A 16,732-nucleotide genomic window follows, 5' to 3' on the forward strand; every position below is an offset into this window, starting at 1 on the left:
TGCCTCTCCCTTCTCTTTTTTTTTCATGTTCTTGCTCCTGCTTCTCCTCCCCCCCTCCTGGGTAATCTCCCCTCCCTCCCTCTCCCCTCTTCCCCCTCTCATCCTTCCTTTTCCCCCTCTTCTCCTTCCCCCCTCTTCCGTCTTCCTTCTCCCTCCTTCTCTCCCTGTCCTCCATACCCTCCCTCCCCCTCCCTCTCTCCCCTCTCCTGTCTCTTCCTCTCCCCCCTCCCTCTCTCTCCCTCCCTACTCTCCTCCTCTCCCCTCTCCCCCTCTTCTTCCCCCTTCCTCTCTCTCCCTCTCCTCTCTCCCCCTCTTTCTCTCAATCTGTCTTCTTCCTCTAGGATCTCCTCCTCTCCTCCCTCTCTCTCCTCTGTCCTCCTCACCTCTGTCCTCCCTCCCCTCTTAACTCCTTCTCCTTCTCTGTCTCTCCCCGGTGTCTCTCCCCTCGGGTAGATCTCCCCCCCCCAGTTGGGGAATCCTCCTCCTCTCTTCCCTCTGTTTTCTCTCTGCGCTTTTTTCCTCTTTCAAGATTTCCTCTGTCTCTCTCCCCTCTTCTCCCCCCCTCTTCTCTGCCCCCTGTCTCTCTTTTCCCTCTGTCTCTCCCCCTCTTTCACTTGGGGCAGGTACTGTCCTCTCTCCCCTCTTTCTTCCCTTTCCTATGTCCCAAACCCTCTGTGGGAACTAGTGTCTCCTCTTCCTTCTGTTGGCCTCCCTCTTCTCTCTTGTCCCTCTGGCCCCTCCCTCTTCTGCTCTAACCTTTGGCCCTCCCCCTCTTTCCCTTTCTCTCTGTCTCTGTCTCTCCCTCCTCTGTCTCCTCTCCCTCTGTCTCTCCCCCCCTCTGTCTCTCCCCCTCTGTCTCTCCCCCTCTGTCTCTCCCCCTCTGTCTCTCCCCCTCTGTCTCTCCCCCTCTGTCTCTCCCCCCTCTGTCTCTCCCCTGTCTCTCTCTCTGTCTCTCTCCCTCTGTCTCTCTCCTCTCTCTGTCTGCCTCTCTCTTCTGTCCTCTCCCCCTCTGTCTCTCTCTCTCTGTCTCTCTCCCTCTGTCTCTCTCCCTCTCTCCCAGTCTCCTTCTCTCTCTGTCCCACTGTCTGTCTCTGTCCCCATCTCACTTTCTCTCTCTCTCTCTCCTCTGTCTGTCTCTTTCTCTGTCCCCCTCTGTCTCTCTTTCTGTGTCTCTCCCTCCCTCCCTCTGTCTCTCTCTCCCTCCCTCCCTCCCTGTCTCCCTGTCTCTCTGTCTCTCTCCCTCTGTCTCTCTCCCTCTGTCTCTCTCCCTCCCTCTATCTCTCTCCCTCCCTCTCTCCTACTCTCTCTCCGTCCCTCCATCTCCTACTCCTTCCCTCTCCCTCTCTCCCTCCCTCTGTCTCTCTCCCTCTGTCTCTCCCCCTCCCTCTGTCTCTCTCCCCCTCTGTCCCTCTCCCTCTGTCTCTCCCCCTCCCTCTGTCTGTCTCCCTCCCTCTCCCTCTGTCTCTCTCCCCCCTCTGTCTCTGTCTCTCTGTGTGCCTGTCTGTGTGGAGTAGGCACGTATTGAGGAGCTGGAGGAGGAGCTGGAAGCGGAGCGTGCAGCACGTGCCCGGGTGGAGAAGCAACGTTCGGAGGTGTCGCGGGAGCTGGAGGAAATCAGCGAGCGTCTGGAGGAGGCGGGGGGGGCCACGTCGGCCCAGGTGGAGATGAACAAGAAGCGGGAGGCGGAGTTCATCAAGCTGCGGCGAGACCTGGAGGAGGCCACGCTCCACCACGAGTCCACATCCGCCGCCATGCGCAAGAAGCACGCGGACTCTGCCGCCGAGCTGGGCGAACAGATGGACAACCTGCAGCGGGTCAAACAGAAGCTGGAGAAGGAGAAGAGTGAACTCAAGCTGGAACTCGATGATGTCAGCTCCAACATGGAGCAGGTGGTGCGGGCCAAGGTGAGAGGGCAAGGGTCATGGGTAGAGGGGCAAGGGTCACGGGGAGAGGGGGCAAGGGTCACGGGTAGAGGGGGCAAGGGTAGGGGTCATGGGGTAGAGGGCAGGGGTCACGGGGAGAGTGCAGAGGGCAAGGGTCACGGGTAGAGGGGGAAAGGGTCACGGGTAGAGGGGGCAGGAGGCAAGGGTAGGGGTCATGGGGGAGAGGGCAGAGGTCAGGGGGAAGAGGGCAGGGGTCACGGGGAGAGGGTAGGGGTCACTGGGGCGAGGGCAGTGGTTACGGGGTAGAGGGCAGGGGTCAGGGTAGAGGGCAGGGGTCACGGGGTAGGGGTCAGAGTGAAAGGGGCAATAGACCCCAAATAGGGGTGAGTGATGGTGAGGGTGGGATGGGGAACTGTAACGTGGGCTATTGGTGCTGACCTCCCACCCCCCCTCCCAGGTTAACCTGGAGAAGCTGTCTCGGTCTCTGGAGGACCAGGTCAATGAGTATCGCACCCGAGCAGAGGAGGGGCAGCGCTCGCTGAGTGATGTGTCCACGCCTCGGCCAAGCTGCAGACCGAGAACGGTAACCCCCCCCCCCCCCCCCCCGTACACCACTCACCCCCCGCCCCCCCCCCCACGTACACCCCCTCACCCCCTTTCCACCCCGTACCTCCCGTACACCCCCTCCCCCGTACCTCACCGCCCCCCCCCACGTACACCCCCTCCCCCCCCGTACCTCACCCCCCCCTGTACATCCCCCCCCGTACTCCACCCACCAAGCAGCTGGACAAGTGGCCACATCCTGACACCTCTCCATGTTCTCTCCCTCCCCTCTCCCCCGTCCCTCACCCCCCCCCACGTCCCCCCCGTCTCTCTGACCCCCCACGTACCCCCCCCTCCCTGTACCCCACCCCCCCCCCGTACTCCACGCACCAAGCAGCTGGACAAGTGGCCCCCTGACACCTCATGTTCCTCCCCCTCTCTCTCGCCCCCTCCCCCTCTCTCCCCAGGCTCTGACCCCCCCTCCCCCTCTCCCAGCTACAGAGGCAGTTGGAGGAGAAGGAAGCGTTGGTGTCGCAGCTGAGTCGCGGCAAACTGTCGCACAGCCAGCAGATCGAGGACCTGAAGCGGCAACTGGAGGAGGAGGTCAAGTGAGGAGGGGGCAGCAGTGAGGGGGGGGGAGGGGGGGGGATCAAGGTGCATGGCCACCAGCGCAGCAACAGAGATGGTCACGGTGGCGCAGCGGTAGAGTTGCTGCCTCACGGCGCCGGAGATCCAGTTCCATCCTGACCACGGGTGCTGTCTGTACGGAGTTTGCACGTTTTGTCCCCGTGACCTGCGTGGGTTTTCTCCTGGTGCTCCAGTTTCCCCCCATGCTCCAACGGTTTGGCGGCTAGTCATCGGCCCGATGTAAATCGCCCGCTAGTGGGTACGGAACGGATGGGAAAGTGGGAACGCCCAATCACAGCGTCACTTCACCAGGTTAATTCCCGGGAATGGCGGGACTGGCATACGCTGAGAGAATGGAGCGGCTGGGCTTGTACACTCTGCAGTTTAGAAGGATGAGAGGGGATCTCATTGAAACATATAAGATTACTAAGGGTTTGGACACGCTAGAGGCAGGAAACATGTTCCCGATGTTGGGGGAGTCCGGAACCAGGGGCCACACACACAGTTTAAGAATAAAGGGTCGGCCATTTAGAACGGAGACGAGGAAACACTTTTTCTCACAGAGAGAGCGGTGAGTCTGTGGAATTCTCTGCCTGGAGGGCGGTTCTCTGGATACTTTCAATCTCCCCAATCTCTCTCCCCCTGCAGGCTAAGAATGCGTTGGCACACACCGTGCAGTCGGCTCGGCACGATGGCGAGCTGCTGCGGGAACAATACGAGGAGGAGCTGGAGGCCAAGGCGGAGCTGCAGCGGATGCTGAGCAAGGCCAACGCTGAGGTGGCCGGATGGAGGACCAAGTATGAGACGGACGCTATCCAGCGCACAGAGGAGCTGGAGGAGGCCAAGTAGGTGTGGGGGGTGGTGTGGGGGGGGGGGTGGTGGAGGGGGGGGGGGGGGGGTGGTGGAGGGGGGGACGGGGAGAGATGGGAGCGGGGAGGAGGTTGGGGTGGTGGGGGGGGGGGGGTGTGGTGAGGGGTGGGGGTGGTGGAGGGGGTACAGCACCCCCGTGGCCAGGTGAGGGGGGTTGTGTTGATGTCTGCCCATCTGTGTGTATAGGATGGTGGGAGGGGGGGGGGGGGAAGTGGAGAGGGGTGGGGGTGGGTGGGGGGGGAGGGAGGTGAAGGGTGGGAGGGGGGGGGGGTGGAGGGGGGAGGGGCAGGAGGGGGTGGGAGAGGGAGGTGTGAAGAAGTGGGATGGGATGTGGAGGGGGGAGGGGCAGTGAGAGGGGGGAGAGAGAGGGTAAGGGGTGGGTGTGGGGAAGAAGTGGGGAGGTGGAGGGGGGGAGGTGGAAGAGGGAGAGGGGCAGGGGAGGGGGGAGAGGGAGGGTAAGGGTGGGAGGGGGGTTAGGTGCAGGGACAAGGGAAGGGGAGGGAGGTGGATGGCGAGGGGGGGTGGGTACAGCACCCCGTGGCCGGTGAGATCTTGTGTTCATGTTTATATCTGCCCGCTGCGTGTATAAGACGAACAGAAGGTTTTGCCGTCCATTGGAACCACGACTGGGGCGGGCGGAGTGAGATGGGTGGTTGTGGGGAGTGCGGACTAAACCCCCCCTCTCTCCCCCAGGAAGAAGCTGGCCCAGCGGCTACAGGAGGGGGGTTTGTGGGAGGGGGGGGGGGAGTGACGGGAGTATGAATGAATGAATGAATAAGTTTATTGGCCAATATTCACATACAAGGAATTTGCCTCGATGCTCCGCTCGCAAGTGACAACGCGGCTCACAGTGACACATAAAACATTCAACAATAAGAATAAAACATTATAGTTTAAACTTGTGAACGAAAAATAAAATACAGGAGCAGAAAGAGGCGGCTACAGACTTTGGGTTGTTGAGTAGAGCTACTGCTGGTGGTGGCTTTGACAGTCCGGAGTTGCCTTCTAGAGGGAAGTGATTCAAAGAGTTTGTGGCCAGGGTGAGAGACAACAGGTGCAGGAGGAGGCCATTCAGCCCTTCCAGCCAGCACCGCCATTCAATGTGATCAGGCCTGATCATCCCCAATCAGTACCCCGTTCCTGCCTTCTTCCCATATCCCATAAGAGCTAGATAGGGCTCTTAAAGATAGTGGAGTCAGGGGATATGGGGAGAAGGCAGGAACGGGGCACTGATTGGGGATGATCAGCCATGATCACATTGAATGGCGGTGCTGGCTGGAAGGGCCGAATGGCCTACTCTTGCACCTATTGTCTATTGTGTATTATCTGCATTAATCTGTAGTGGGGGAGGGGGGGGGGTGGATGGGGGGGGGGGGGGGAAGTTGCAGCCAAAATCCTTCCCGGCTGATGGGACTCTGGATATCCTGGTAGTGCGGTGGGGGGGGGGGGGGGGGTGGGGGTTGGGGCAGTACTCGGGAGTGACCCCCCCCCCTCTTTGTCTCTCTCCCCCCTGCTCCCCAGGAAGAAGGCTGGCCCCAGCGCTGCAAGAGGCGGAGGAGCAAGTGGAGGCGGTGAATGCCAAGTGTTCATCGCTGGAGAAGACCAAACACCGGCTGCAGAACGAGATCGAGGATCTGATGATCGACGTCGAGCGTTCCAACGCTGCCGCCGCCATGCTGGACAAGAAGCAGCGCAACTTCGACAAGGTCCGCCCGTACAATCGGGCCCTTCAGCCCGGCCCGTCCCAGCCCGTCCCGGCCCATCCACCCCGCCACGGCTGATCCATCTCTCCCTCCCCACCCCACTCTCCTGCCTTCTCCCCCTAACTTGTTCTGGGCTGGAAGAGTCCGTGTATCGGGTGTATAAAGCAGAAAGCAACGAGACCTGGGTGTCATGGTACACCAGTCATTGAAAGTAAGCATGCAGGTGCAGCAGGCAGTGAAGAAAGCCAATGGTATGTTAGCATTCATAGCAAACGGATTTGAGTATAGGAGCAGGGAGGTTCTACTGCAGTTGTACAGGGTCTTGGTGAGACCACACCTGGAGTATTGCGTACAGTTTTGGTCTCCTAATCTGAGGAAGGACATTCTTGCCATAGAGGGGAATGCAGAGAAGGTTCACCAGACTGATTCCTGGGATGTCAGGACTTTCATATGAAGAAAGACTGGATAGAATTTGTACTGGTGCTTGCTAGAATTTAGGAGATTGAGAGGGGTTCTTATAGAAACTTACAAAATTCTTAAGGGGTTGGACAGGCTAGATGCAGGAAGATTGTTCCCGATGTTGGGGAAGTCTAGGACAAGGGGTCACATAAGTGGGAAATCTTTTAGGAACTCGACATTTTTCACACAGAGAGTGGTGAATCTGTGGAATTCTCTGCCACAGTGGGTAGTTGAGGCCACAGTTCATTGGCTATATTTAAGAGGGAGTTAGATGTGGCCCTTGTGGCTAAAGGGATCAGAGGGTATGGAGAGAAGGCAGGTACAGGATACTGAGTTGGATGATCAGCCATGATCATATTGAATGGCGAATGGTGCAGGCTCGAAGGGCTGAATGGCCTCCTCCTGCATCTATTGTGCCTTCTCACCCAAACCACTCCCTCCCCAGGTACTTTCCCCTGCAACCGCAGGAGATGCAGCACCTGTCCCTTTACCTCCCCCCTCGACTCCATCCAAGGACCCAGGTGAGGCAGAGGTTCACCTGCACCTCCTCTAACCTCATCCACTGTCTCCGCTGTTCCAGGTGTCAACTCCTGTACACCGGCAAGACCAAGCGCAGGCTCGGCGATCGTTTCACTGAACCCTCCGCTTAGTCCGTCTTAAACCTAGTGCTGTCCCTGCCTTCTCCCCATATCCCCTGACTCCACTATCTTTAAGAGCCCTATCCAGCTCTCTCTTGAAAGTATCCGGTGAACCGGCCTCCACCGCCCTCTGAGGCAGAGAATTCCACAGACTCACCACTCTCTGGCTGAAAAAGTGTTCTCGTCTCCATTCTAAATGGCCGACCCCTTATTCTTAAACTGTGTGGCCCCTGGTTCTGGACTCCCCCAACATCGGGAACATGTTTCCTGCCTCTAGCGTGTCCAAGCCCTTATCAATCTTATATGTTTCAATAAGATCCCCTTTCATCCTTCTAAACTCCAGAGTGTACAAGCCCAGCCGCTCCATTCTCTCAGCATATGAACCTGGTGAACCTAAGCTGTGCTCCCTCAATAGCAAGAATGTCCTTCCTCAAATTTGGAGACCAAAATTGCACACAATACGTCAGGTGTGGTCTCACTAGGGCCCTGTACAACTGCAGAAGGACCTCTTTGCTCCTATACTCGACTCCTCTTGTTATGAAGTCCAACATGCCATTCACTGCCTGCTGTACCTGCATGCTTACTTTCATAGACTGATGTACAAGGACCCTCAGATCCCGTTGTACTTCCCCTTTTCCCAACTTGACGCCATTTAGATAGTAATCTGCCATCCTGTACTTGTCGGAGGTCGTGGGTTAAAGGGTTGTGGGTCGGGGGTCGTTGGTCAGGGGTGATGGGTCAGGGGGTGACCATTTTGTCCGCTCTCTGCAGCTGTTGGCGGAGTGGAAGCAGAAGTTTGAGGAGTGTCAGACTGATTTGGAGGCTTCACAGAAGGAATCTCGCTCTCTCAGCACCGAGCTCTTCAAGCTGAAGAATGCCTACGAAGAGGCACTCGACAACCTGGAGACGCTCAAGAGGGAGAACAAGATCCTACAGGGTAAGATGGCCATAATCTTCCCTCCCTCCATCCCCTCCTCCCATCCCCCCCCCCCTCCACATCTCCCCTCCCCTCCACATCTCCCTCCCCTCCTCTCCCCCTCCCCCTCCCCCTCCACTCCCGCTCCCTCTCCAACTCCCCCTGCACCTCTCCTCCCCCCCATCTCCCCTCCACTCCCCGCTCCTCTCCCCCTCCCCCCACTCCCCTCCCCCATCTCCCCTCCCCTCCCCCATCTCCCGCTCCCCCTCCCCTCCACTCCACTCCCCCCCCACTGCACCTGCTCCCCCCACTCCCCCTCCTCTCCCCATCTCCCCCCCTCCCTCCCATCCCCCTCCACTCCCCCTCCCTCTCCCCTCTCTCTCCTCCCCGCCCCCCCCCCTCTCCCCTCCACTCCTCCCCCACTCCCCTCTCCTCCTCCCCTCCTCCCCTCCCCCCCCTCCCCCACTCCCCTCCTCCCCCCACTCCCCTCCTCCCCCCACTCCCCCCCCTCCCCTCCTCCCCCACTCCACCTCCTCCCCCCACCCCCTCCTCCCCCCACTCCCCCCTCCTCCCCTCCTCCCCCCACTCCCCCCCCTCCAACCTCCTCCCCCCCACTCCCCTCCTCCCCCACCCCCCTCCGCCACCTCCCCCCCCACTCCTCCCCCCCCCCCCCTCCCCCCCTCCCCCCTACTTCCCCCCCTCCCCTCCTCCCCCCCCCTCCCCAAACCCCCCACTCCCCCACCTCCCCCCCCACTCCCCTCCCCCCCACTCCCCTCCCCCCCCCACTCCCCCCCTCCACCTCCTCCCCACCCTCCCCCCTCTCTCCACCTCCTCCTCCCCCCCCCTCCCCTCCACCTTTTCCTCCCCCACTTCCCCTCCTCCCCCCACTCCTCCCCCCTCCCCTCCTCCCCACTGCCCCCCCTCCACCCCTCCTCCCCCCACTCCCCCCCCCCTTCCACCTCCCCCACTCCCCCTCCTCCCCCCCTCCCCCTCCCCCCTCCTCCCCCCCCTCCACTCCCCCCCACCACCTCCTCCCCCCCACTCCCCTCCTCCCCCCACTCCCCCCCTCCCCTCCTCCCCCCACTCCCCTCCCCCCCACTCCCCCCCCCCCTCCTCCCCCCACTCCCCTCCCCCCCACGCCCCTCCCTCCACTCCACTGTCCCCCTTTCCCCCCCTCCCCCTCTCCCCTGCTTGTTGTCTCCTGCCTGCTGACGTTGACCAACAGAGGAGATCTCGGACCTGACGGAGCAGTTGGGGGAACGGGGGAAGACGGTTCACGAGTTGGAGAAAGTACGTAAACAGCTGGACCAGGAGAAGCAGGACCTGCAGGCAGCACTGGAGGAGGCAGAGGTAACGGCACACAGTGTGTGTGGGGGTGGGGGGCAGTGTGTGGGTGTGGGACACAGAGTGTGGGTGTGGGGCAGTGTGTGGGTGTGGGACAGAGTGTGGGACAGTGTGTGGGAGACGAAGTGTGATGGGAAGGTGTAGAGGGAGCGTTGGATGCCTGGACTGGCCCGTGGGACAGTGTGTGGGAGACGTGTGGGAGTGTGATGGGAAGGTGTAGAGGGAGCGTTGGATGCCTGGACTGGGCCCGTGTGTGTTGCGTTTGGCCCATATTTGACCCATGCATGTTACGTGTTTGGCCCATGTGTGTTGCGTGTTTGACCCATGCGTGTTGCGTGTTTGGCCCATATTTGACCCATGCGTGTTGCGTGTGCAGGCCACACTGGAGCACGAGGAGGGCAAGATCCTGCGGGCACAGCTGGAGTTCGGGCAGATGAAGGCGGAGATGGAACGGCGTTTGTCGGAGCGGGAGGAGGAGATGGAACAGGCCAAGAGGAACCAGCAGCGAGTGGTGGAGTCGCTACAGAGCTCCCTGGAGGCCGAGACCCGCAGCCGCAACGAGGCGCTCAGGATCAAGAAGAAGATGGAGGGTGACCTGAACGAGATGGAGATGCAGCTGAACCTGGCCAATCGACAAGCGGCCGAGGCCCAGAAACAGGGCAAGATCCTGCAGGCAGCACTCAAGGTCAGGGGGAGACTGGGGGGGTGGGGGGTTAGGGGGTAGAGAGAGGGGGGCGGGGGGGGGGGGGCGGGGTAGAGAGGGGGGGGGGGGGAGACTGGGGGGGTATGGGGTAGAGAGGGGGGTGGGGGGCACGAGGTAGAGGGGGGGGCGGGGGGGAGACTGGGGGGGGAGACGGGGAGCACAGGGTAGAGAGGGGGTGGGGGGAGAGTCTAGGACCAGAGGGCACGGCCTCAGAATTAAAGGACGTTCCTTTAGGAAGGAGATGAGGAGGAATTTCTTTAGCCAGAGGGTGGTGAATCTGTGGGATTTGTTGCCACAGACGGCGGTGGAGGCCACAAGTCAGTGGATATTTATATTTAAGGCAGAGATAGATAGATTGTTGATCAGTGCGGGGGTCAGGGGTTATGGGGAGAATGGGGTTAGGAGGGAGAGATGGATCAGCTGTGATTGAATGCCAGGACGATGCTAGTCTTCCTGCTGTCACTTGTGGATCTTGGTGACTCTGTCCCCCCCGTGTGGTCGGTGCAGGAGGTGCAGCTGCAGTTGGACGAGGCTGGCCGACAGGCGGAGGAGCTGCGTGAGACTGCGGCGCTGGCCGAGCGGAGAGGGGGGCTGCTGGCGGCCGAGGTGGACGAGCTGCGGGCTGCGCTGGAGCAGGCGGAGCGAGGGCGCAGGCTGGCCGAGACTGAGCTGCTGGAGAGCAGCGAGAGGGTGCAGCTGCTGCACTCGCAGGTACCGGACCCCTGGACCCCTGGACCCCACACACCCCGGGACCACCCGCACGCACCCAAATGTTCCCCACACTGACCCTGCCTCGAACCATCACCCCCCCCCCCCCCCCCCCCGAACCGTCACTCCCCCCCCCCCCGAGCCCCCAACACCCCCCCCCTCGAATCCCCACACCCCGGGACCACCCGCACGCACCCGAATGTTCCCCAACACCCCCCCGAACCGTCACTCCTCCCCCCCCGAACCCCCCCCCCCCCCCCGAATCACACACTCCCCCCCCCGAATCCCCACACCCCCCCGAACCGTCACTCCCCCCCCGAACCCCCCACACACACCCACTGAGTCCCCACACCCCTAGGACCCCCGGGACGCACCCGCATGCTCACAAAGTTCCCCACCGACCCCTGACACACCCCTCACTCCCCCCTGACCCCCACCCCCCCCCCCCACCCGAATGCTCCCCACACCCCCCCCCCCATTGACTCCACACCCCCCACCTGACACTGACACTGACCCTGCCCTTCCCACACTGACCCTGCTCCCCCCCCCCACACTGACCCTGCCCCTCCCCCCACTGACTGACCCCTTCCCCATCACACTGACCCTGCCCCCTCCCCCCCACACTGACCCTGCCCCTCCCCCCCCACACTGACCCTGCCCCTCCCCCCACACTGACCCTGCCCCTCCCCCACACACTGACCCTGCCCCCTCCCCCACAGAACACCAGCCTGATCAACCAGAAGAAGAAGCTGGAGGTGGACATGGGGCAGCTCCAGGCTGAGGTGGAGGACGCTCTACAGGAGAGTCGCAACGCTGACGAGAAGGCCAAGAAAGCCGTGACCGACGTGAGACCCCCGGCACCGAGGGGAGGGGGGAGGGGGGGAATGTGACAATAGACAACAGTACAATAGGTGCAGGAGGAGGCCGTTCCACCCTCTAGTGTGTCCAAACCCTTAATAATCTTATATGTTTCAATAAGATTCCCTCTCATCCTTCTAAACTCCAGAATGTACAAGCCCAGCTGCTCCATTCTCTCAGCATATGACAGACCCGCCATCCCGGAAATTAACCTTGTGAACCTATGCTGGGCTCCCTCAATAGCAAGAATGTCCTTCCTCAAATTAGGAGACCAAAACTGCACACAATACTCCAGGTGTGATCTCACTAGGGCCCTGTACAACTGCAATTGGACCTCTTTGCAACAATACTCAACTCTTCTTGTTATGAAGGCTCTTCTTGTTATGAAGTTCTTCCTCAAATTAGGGGACGAAAACTGGAGACCACATTGAATGGCGGTGCTGGCTCGAAGGGCCGAATGGCCCATTCCTGCACCTGTTGTCTATTGATTTGTGCGGGTGTCAGGGGTTACGGGGAGAAGGCAGGAGAGATGGATCAGCCGTAAATGAACGTTGGATGAACGGCGGAGTGGACTTGATAGTTCTGCTCCTGAAACGTTATAGAGGTTTAGACTTTAGATAAATCGTGGAAACGGGCGCTGGGGTGGGATGGGGTGGGGGGGGTAGGGAGGGGGGGTAGAGAGAGGAGGGATGTGGGGTGGTAGAGAGAAAGGGGAGGGAGGGGGATGTGGGGGGGGGGATGGTGTTGGAGCTGTGACTGGGTGACCCCTGACCTGGTTGCCCCCTTGCCCCCCCTGCCCCCCCCCCCCCCCCCCCGCAGGCTGCCATGATGGCGGAGGAGCTGAAGAAGGGAGCAAGACACGAGCTCCCACCTGGAGCGGATGAAGAAGAACATGGAGCAGACCATCAAGGATCTGCAACATCGACTGGACGAGGCCGAACAAATCGCCATGAAGGGCGGCAAGAAACAGATCCAGAAGCTGGAGGCCCGGGTGAGGGGGGGGGGGGTAGAGGGGACAGTGGGGGAGTGGAGGGGGAGGGAGAGAAGGGGGCGGGGTGGAGGGGGAGGAGGGGGGAGGGGGACTGAGGTAGAGGGGGTAGAGATGGGGGGGTTAGAGGGTGGCTGAGGAGTGGGGGGGGGGAGAGGGTAGTGCGGGGGGGACAGGCGAGACGGGGGAGAGGAGAGGTTGAGGTAGACGGGGGTAGAGTAGAGAGGGGGGAGAAAAGTGGCAGGGGTGAGGGGTGAGTGGGGGGGGGAGGGAGGTATAGAGGTGGAGGCAGAGGAGAACGGGGTGGAGGGGAGGGGGGGTGAGAGGCGATGGGGCGAGGGGAGTGGGAGGTGGGGGGCGAGGGGATGGGGGAGTGGAGGGGAGGGGGGGTTACAGTGGGAGATGGAGGGACCTGTATTTGAGGCTGTGGTCGTTCCCCACTGACTCTCTCCCCTCGCCTGTGCTAAGTGGTCTCTCCCCAATCCTTCCCCCACTGTCTCCCCCATGCTGTCTGTGTCTACCCCGTGTTGCCCCTGTCTACCCCGTGCTGTCTGTGTCTGTGCCTACCCCCTCCTGTCTGTGTCTGTGTCTACCCCGTGCTGTCTGTGTCTGGTCTGTGTCTACCCCGTGCTGTCTGTGTCTGTGTCTACCCCGTGCTGTCTGTGTCTGTGTCTGTGTCTACCCCGTGTCTACCCCGTGCTGTCTGTGTCTACCCCGTGCTGTCTGTGTCTGTGTGTGTGTCTACCCCGTGCTGTCTGTGTCTACCCGTTCTGTCTGTGTCTGTGTCTACCCCCCGTCCTGTCTGTGGTCTGTTCTACCCCGTGCTGTCTGTGTCTGTGTCTGTGCCTGTGTCTGTGTCTACCCCGTGCTGTCTGTGTCTGTGTCCGTGCCCGTGTCTGTGTCTGTGTCCGTGTCTGTGTCCGTGTCCGTGTCTGTGTCTGTGTCTGTGTCCATGCCCGTGTCTGTGTCTGTGTCTACCCTGTGCTGTCCGTGTCTGTGCCTACCCCGTGCTGTCTGTGCTGTGTCTGTGTCTACCCCGTGCTGTCTGTGTCTGTGTCCTGTGTGTACCCCGTCCTGTCTGTGTCTGCCCGTGTCTGTGCCTGTGTCTGTGTCTACCCTGTGCTGTCTGTGTCTGTGCCTGTGTCTGTGTGTGTCTACCCCGTGCTGTCTGTGTCTACCCCGTGCTGTCTGTGTCTGTGTGTGTGTCTACCCCGTGCTGTCTGTGTCTGTGTCTGTGTCTACCCCGTGCTGTCTGTGCCTGTGTCTATGTCTGTGTCTACCCCGTGGGCAGGTGCGTGAGCTGGAGAATGAGCTGGGGGGAGCAGCGCCGCTGTGTGAACGATGGGCGGTGAAGGGAGCCCCAAGATCGGCGGTGAATCAAGGAGCCACCTACCGGTGGGGGGAGAGGGGGATGTGGGGTTTGGGGGGGGGGGAGGGGTCGGGGCCACGGGCGAGACGCTGCTGCTGCTGCTGCTGCTGCTGCTGCACTCCACGGGCTGCACTACGTCAGGACGGGTGAGGTGGGGTCCAACCCGACAGTCCCCTCGACCCGAGGAGTAGCGGTCAAATACGGGACAAGGGCGGTCCCGTACGGGACTAAAACCAATTTAGCCCAAGATATGGGATGTCCTGGCTAATACAGGACAGTTGGCAACCTCTCCCTGTAGCTCAGGCCCCACCCAGTCCTGGCAACATCCTCCGTCCGAGCCCCCTCCTTCCCAACACTGAACACAACACTCTAAACGTGGCCTCACCAACGTCAAAGAACTGCAGATGTTGCTTCAAATCGAAGGTAGACGCAGAATGCAGGAGTAACTCAGCGGGACGGGCAGCATCTCTGGAGAGAAGGAATGAGGAATGGGCGACGTTTCGGGTCGAGACCCGTCTTCAGACTGATGACGGGGAGGGGGCGGGACGGAGACAGTGAGACCAGTGGGAGAACTGTGAGTGGGGGGAGGGGATGGAGAGAGGGGGAAAGCAAGGGGCTATCTGAAGTTGGAGAAGTCAATGTTCATACCGCTGGGGTGTAAACTACCCAAGTGAAATATGCAGTGCTGTTCCTCCAATTTGCGCTGGGCCTCACCCTGACAGTGGAGGAGGCCCAGGACAGAAAGGTCAGGTTGGGAATGGGAGTGGGAGTTGAAGTGCTGGGGCCACCGGGAGATCAGGTTGGTTAAGGCAGACTGAGCGGAGGGTTCAGTGTAACGATCGCCGAGCCTGCGCTTGGTGTTGCCGATGTAGAGACGTTGACACCTGGAGCCAGAAGATGCAGTAGATGAGGTTGGAGGGAGGTGCAGGTGAACCTCTGCCTCACCTGGAGACACTGTCGGGGGCCTTGGATGGAGTCGAGGGGGGAGGGGGGAGGGGGGAGGGGTGGGGGGTAAAGGGACAGGTACAGCTGTAACGAGAGTGACCTCCCATATCGGTGACTGTGTGAAGGTCAAGCTGCCCAAAACTGCCTTGACCACCCTGTCGACCTGTCACCCCACGTTCCGGAGACTATGTACCTGGGCTCCAAGGCCCCCACCCCCCTCCCCTTTTCCCCCCCCCCCCCACCCCCCCCCCCCCCCCCCCCCCCCCCCCCCTGTGAAGGCCCGTCCAAAACACACAACACTGCACGTATATCTCCATTGGACCGCATGTGGGGGGGGAGGGAGAGAGGGAGGGAGGGTGGACGGGGGTGGATGGGGGTGGTGGCGGTGGGAAGGGGGGAGGGGGGGAAAGGGGGGAGAGGCTGTACCTCCTCAAGAGATTGGTCTGTACAACACCACTCTCCTTCTGCCTCCCTCCCCCCCTCTACCTCCCCCATCCACCCACTCCCCTCCCTCCCTGTCTCCCCCCTCCGACGGACGAGGGACCGAGAAGAACAACATCCGTCTGCAGGACCTGGTGGACAAACTCCAGCTGAAGGTCAAATCCTACAAGAGGTCGGCAGAGGAAGCGGTGAGTGGAGCCCCTCCCTCCCCCCCCCCTATCTGTGTCACCCCCCCCCGTCCCCCTACCCCCCCCCCCCCCACCTGTCTGTGTCACCTCCGTCCCCTACCCCCCCCCTGTCTGTGTCACCTCCGTCCCCTATCCCCCCCCTGTCTGTGTCACCTCCGTCCCCCTACCCCCCCCCTGTCTGTGTCACCTCCGTCCCCTATCCCCCCCCCGTCTGTGTCACCTCCGTCCCCCTATCCCCCCCCCCTGTCTGTGTCACCTCCGTCCCCTATCCCCCCCCCCCCGTCTGTGTCACCTCCGTCCCCTATCCCCCCCCCCTGTCTGTGTCACCTCCGTCCCCTATCCCCCCCCGGTCTGTGTCGCCCCCCCCTCCATCCCCTCCCCCCCCACCGGCTGTGTCCTCCCCCGTCGAGGAGACTGACCGCTCTACCCTTTGGCCACAGGAGGAGCAGTCAAACACCAACCTGGTGAAGTTCCGGAAGCTTCAGCACGAGCTGGACGAGGCGGAGGAGCGGGCCGACATCGCCGAGAGTCAGGTCAACAAACTCCGCGTCAAGACCCGCGAGGTGGGAGCGAAGGTACTCGCCGACCCCCGACCTCTGACCTTGACGCCGACCCCGGACCCCTGACCCCAACCCTGACGCTGATGTTCCAATGTTCTATCGATTCAGGATCAGTTCCTGTGGATTGGAGGGCAGCTAATGTTATCCCACTTTGTAAGAAAGGCGGGAGAGAGAAAACAGGGAATTATAGACCAGTTAGCCTGACATCGGTGGTGGGGAAGATGCTGGAGTCAATTATAAAAGATGAGATAGCGGCACATTTGGATAGCAGTAACAGGATCGGTCCGAGTCAGCATGGATTTACGAAGGGGAAATCATGCTTGACTAATCTTCTGGAATGTTTTGAAGATGTAACTAGGAAAATGGACAAGGGAGAGCCAGTGGATGTAGTGTACCTGGACTTTCAGAAAGCATTTGATAAGGTCCCACATAGGAGATTAGTGGGCAAAATGAGGGCACATGGTATTGGGGGTAGAGTGCTGACATGGATAGAGAAGTGGTTGGCAGACAGGAAACAAAGAGTAGGGATTAACGGGTCCCTTTCAGAATGGCAGGCAGTGACTAGTGGGGTACCGCAAGGCCCGGGACCAGCAGTGACTAGTGGGGTACCGCAAGGCCCGGTGCTGGGACCAGCAGTGACTAGTGGGGTACCGCAAGGCCCAGTGCTGGGACCAGCAGTGACTAGTGGGGTAGCGCAAGGCTCGGTGCGGGGACCAGCAGTGACTAGTGGGGTACCGCAAGGCCCGGTGCTGGGACCAGCAGTGACTAGTGGGGTACCGCAAGGCCCGGTGCGGGGACCAGCAGTGACTAGTGGGGTACCGCAAGGCCCGGTGCTGGGACCAGCAGTGACTAGTGGGGTACCGCAAGGCTCTGTGCTGGGACCAGCAGTGACTAGTGGGGTACCGCAAGGCTCGGTGCTGGGACCGCAGCTATTTACAATATACATTCATGATTTAGATGAAGGGATTCAAAGCAACATTAGCAAATTT

General features: G+C 60.9%; 1 protein-coding gene across 1 annotated transcript; it reads left to right on the top strand.

Moving 5' to 3' along the window:
- Positions 1–1,514: 1,514 nt before the first annotated feature.
- On the top strand, positions 1,515–15,809 carry LOC129694364 (myosin-6-like; the record flags this gene model as incomplete). The annotated part of the gene is made up of 14 exons (XM_055631066.1): positions 1,515–1,904; positions 2,341–2,466; positions 2,922–3,029; positions 3,702–3,898; positions 4,617–4,648; positions 5,445–5,629; positions 7,495–7,660; positions 8,865–8,989; positions 9,360–9,668; positions 10,194–10,397; positions 11,114–11,239; positions 12,072–12,243; positions 15,095–15,183; positions 15,624–15,809. Coding segments are annotated over 14 exons (2,415 nt in total), but the record flags the coding sequence as incomplete, so codon positions are not given.
- Positions 15,810–16,732: the final 923 nt, after the last annotated feature.

Source organism: Leucoraja erinacea, unplaced genomic scaffold (genome assembly GCF_028641065.1).
Source record: "Leucoraja erinacea ecotype New England unplaced genomic scaffold, Leri_hhj_1 Leri_636S, whole genome shotgun sequence".
In the NCBI taxonomy this organism is placed as follows: Eukaryota; Metazoa; Chordata; class Chondrichthyes; order Rajiformes; family Rajidae; genus Leucoraja; species Leucoraja erinaceus.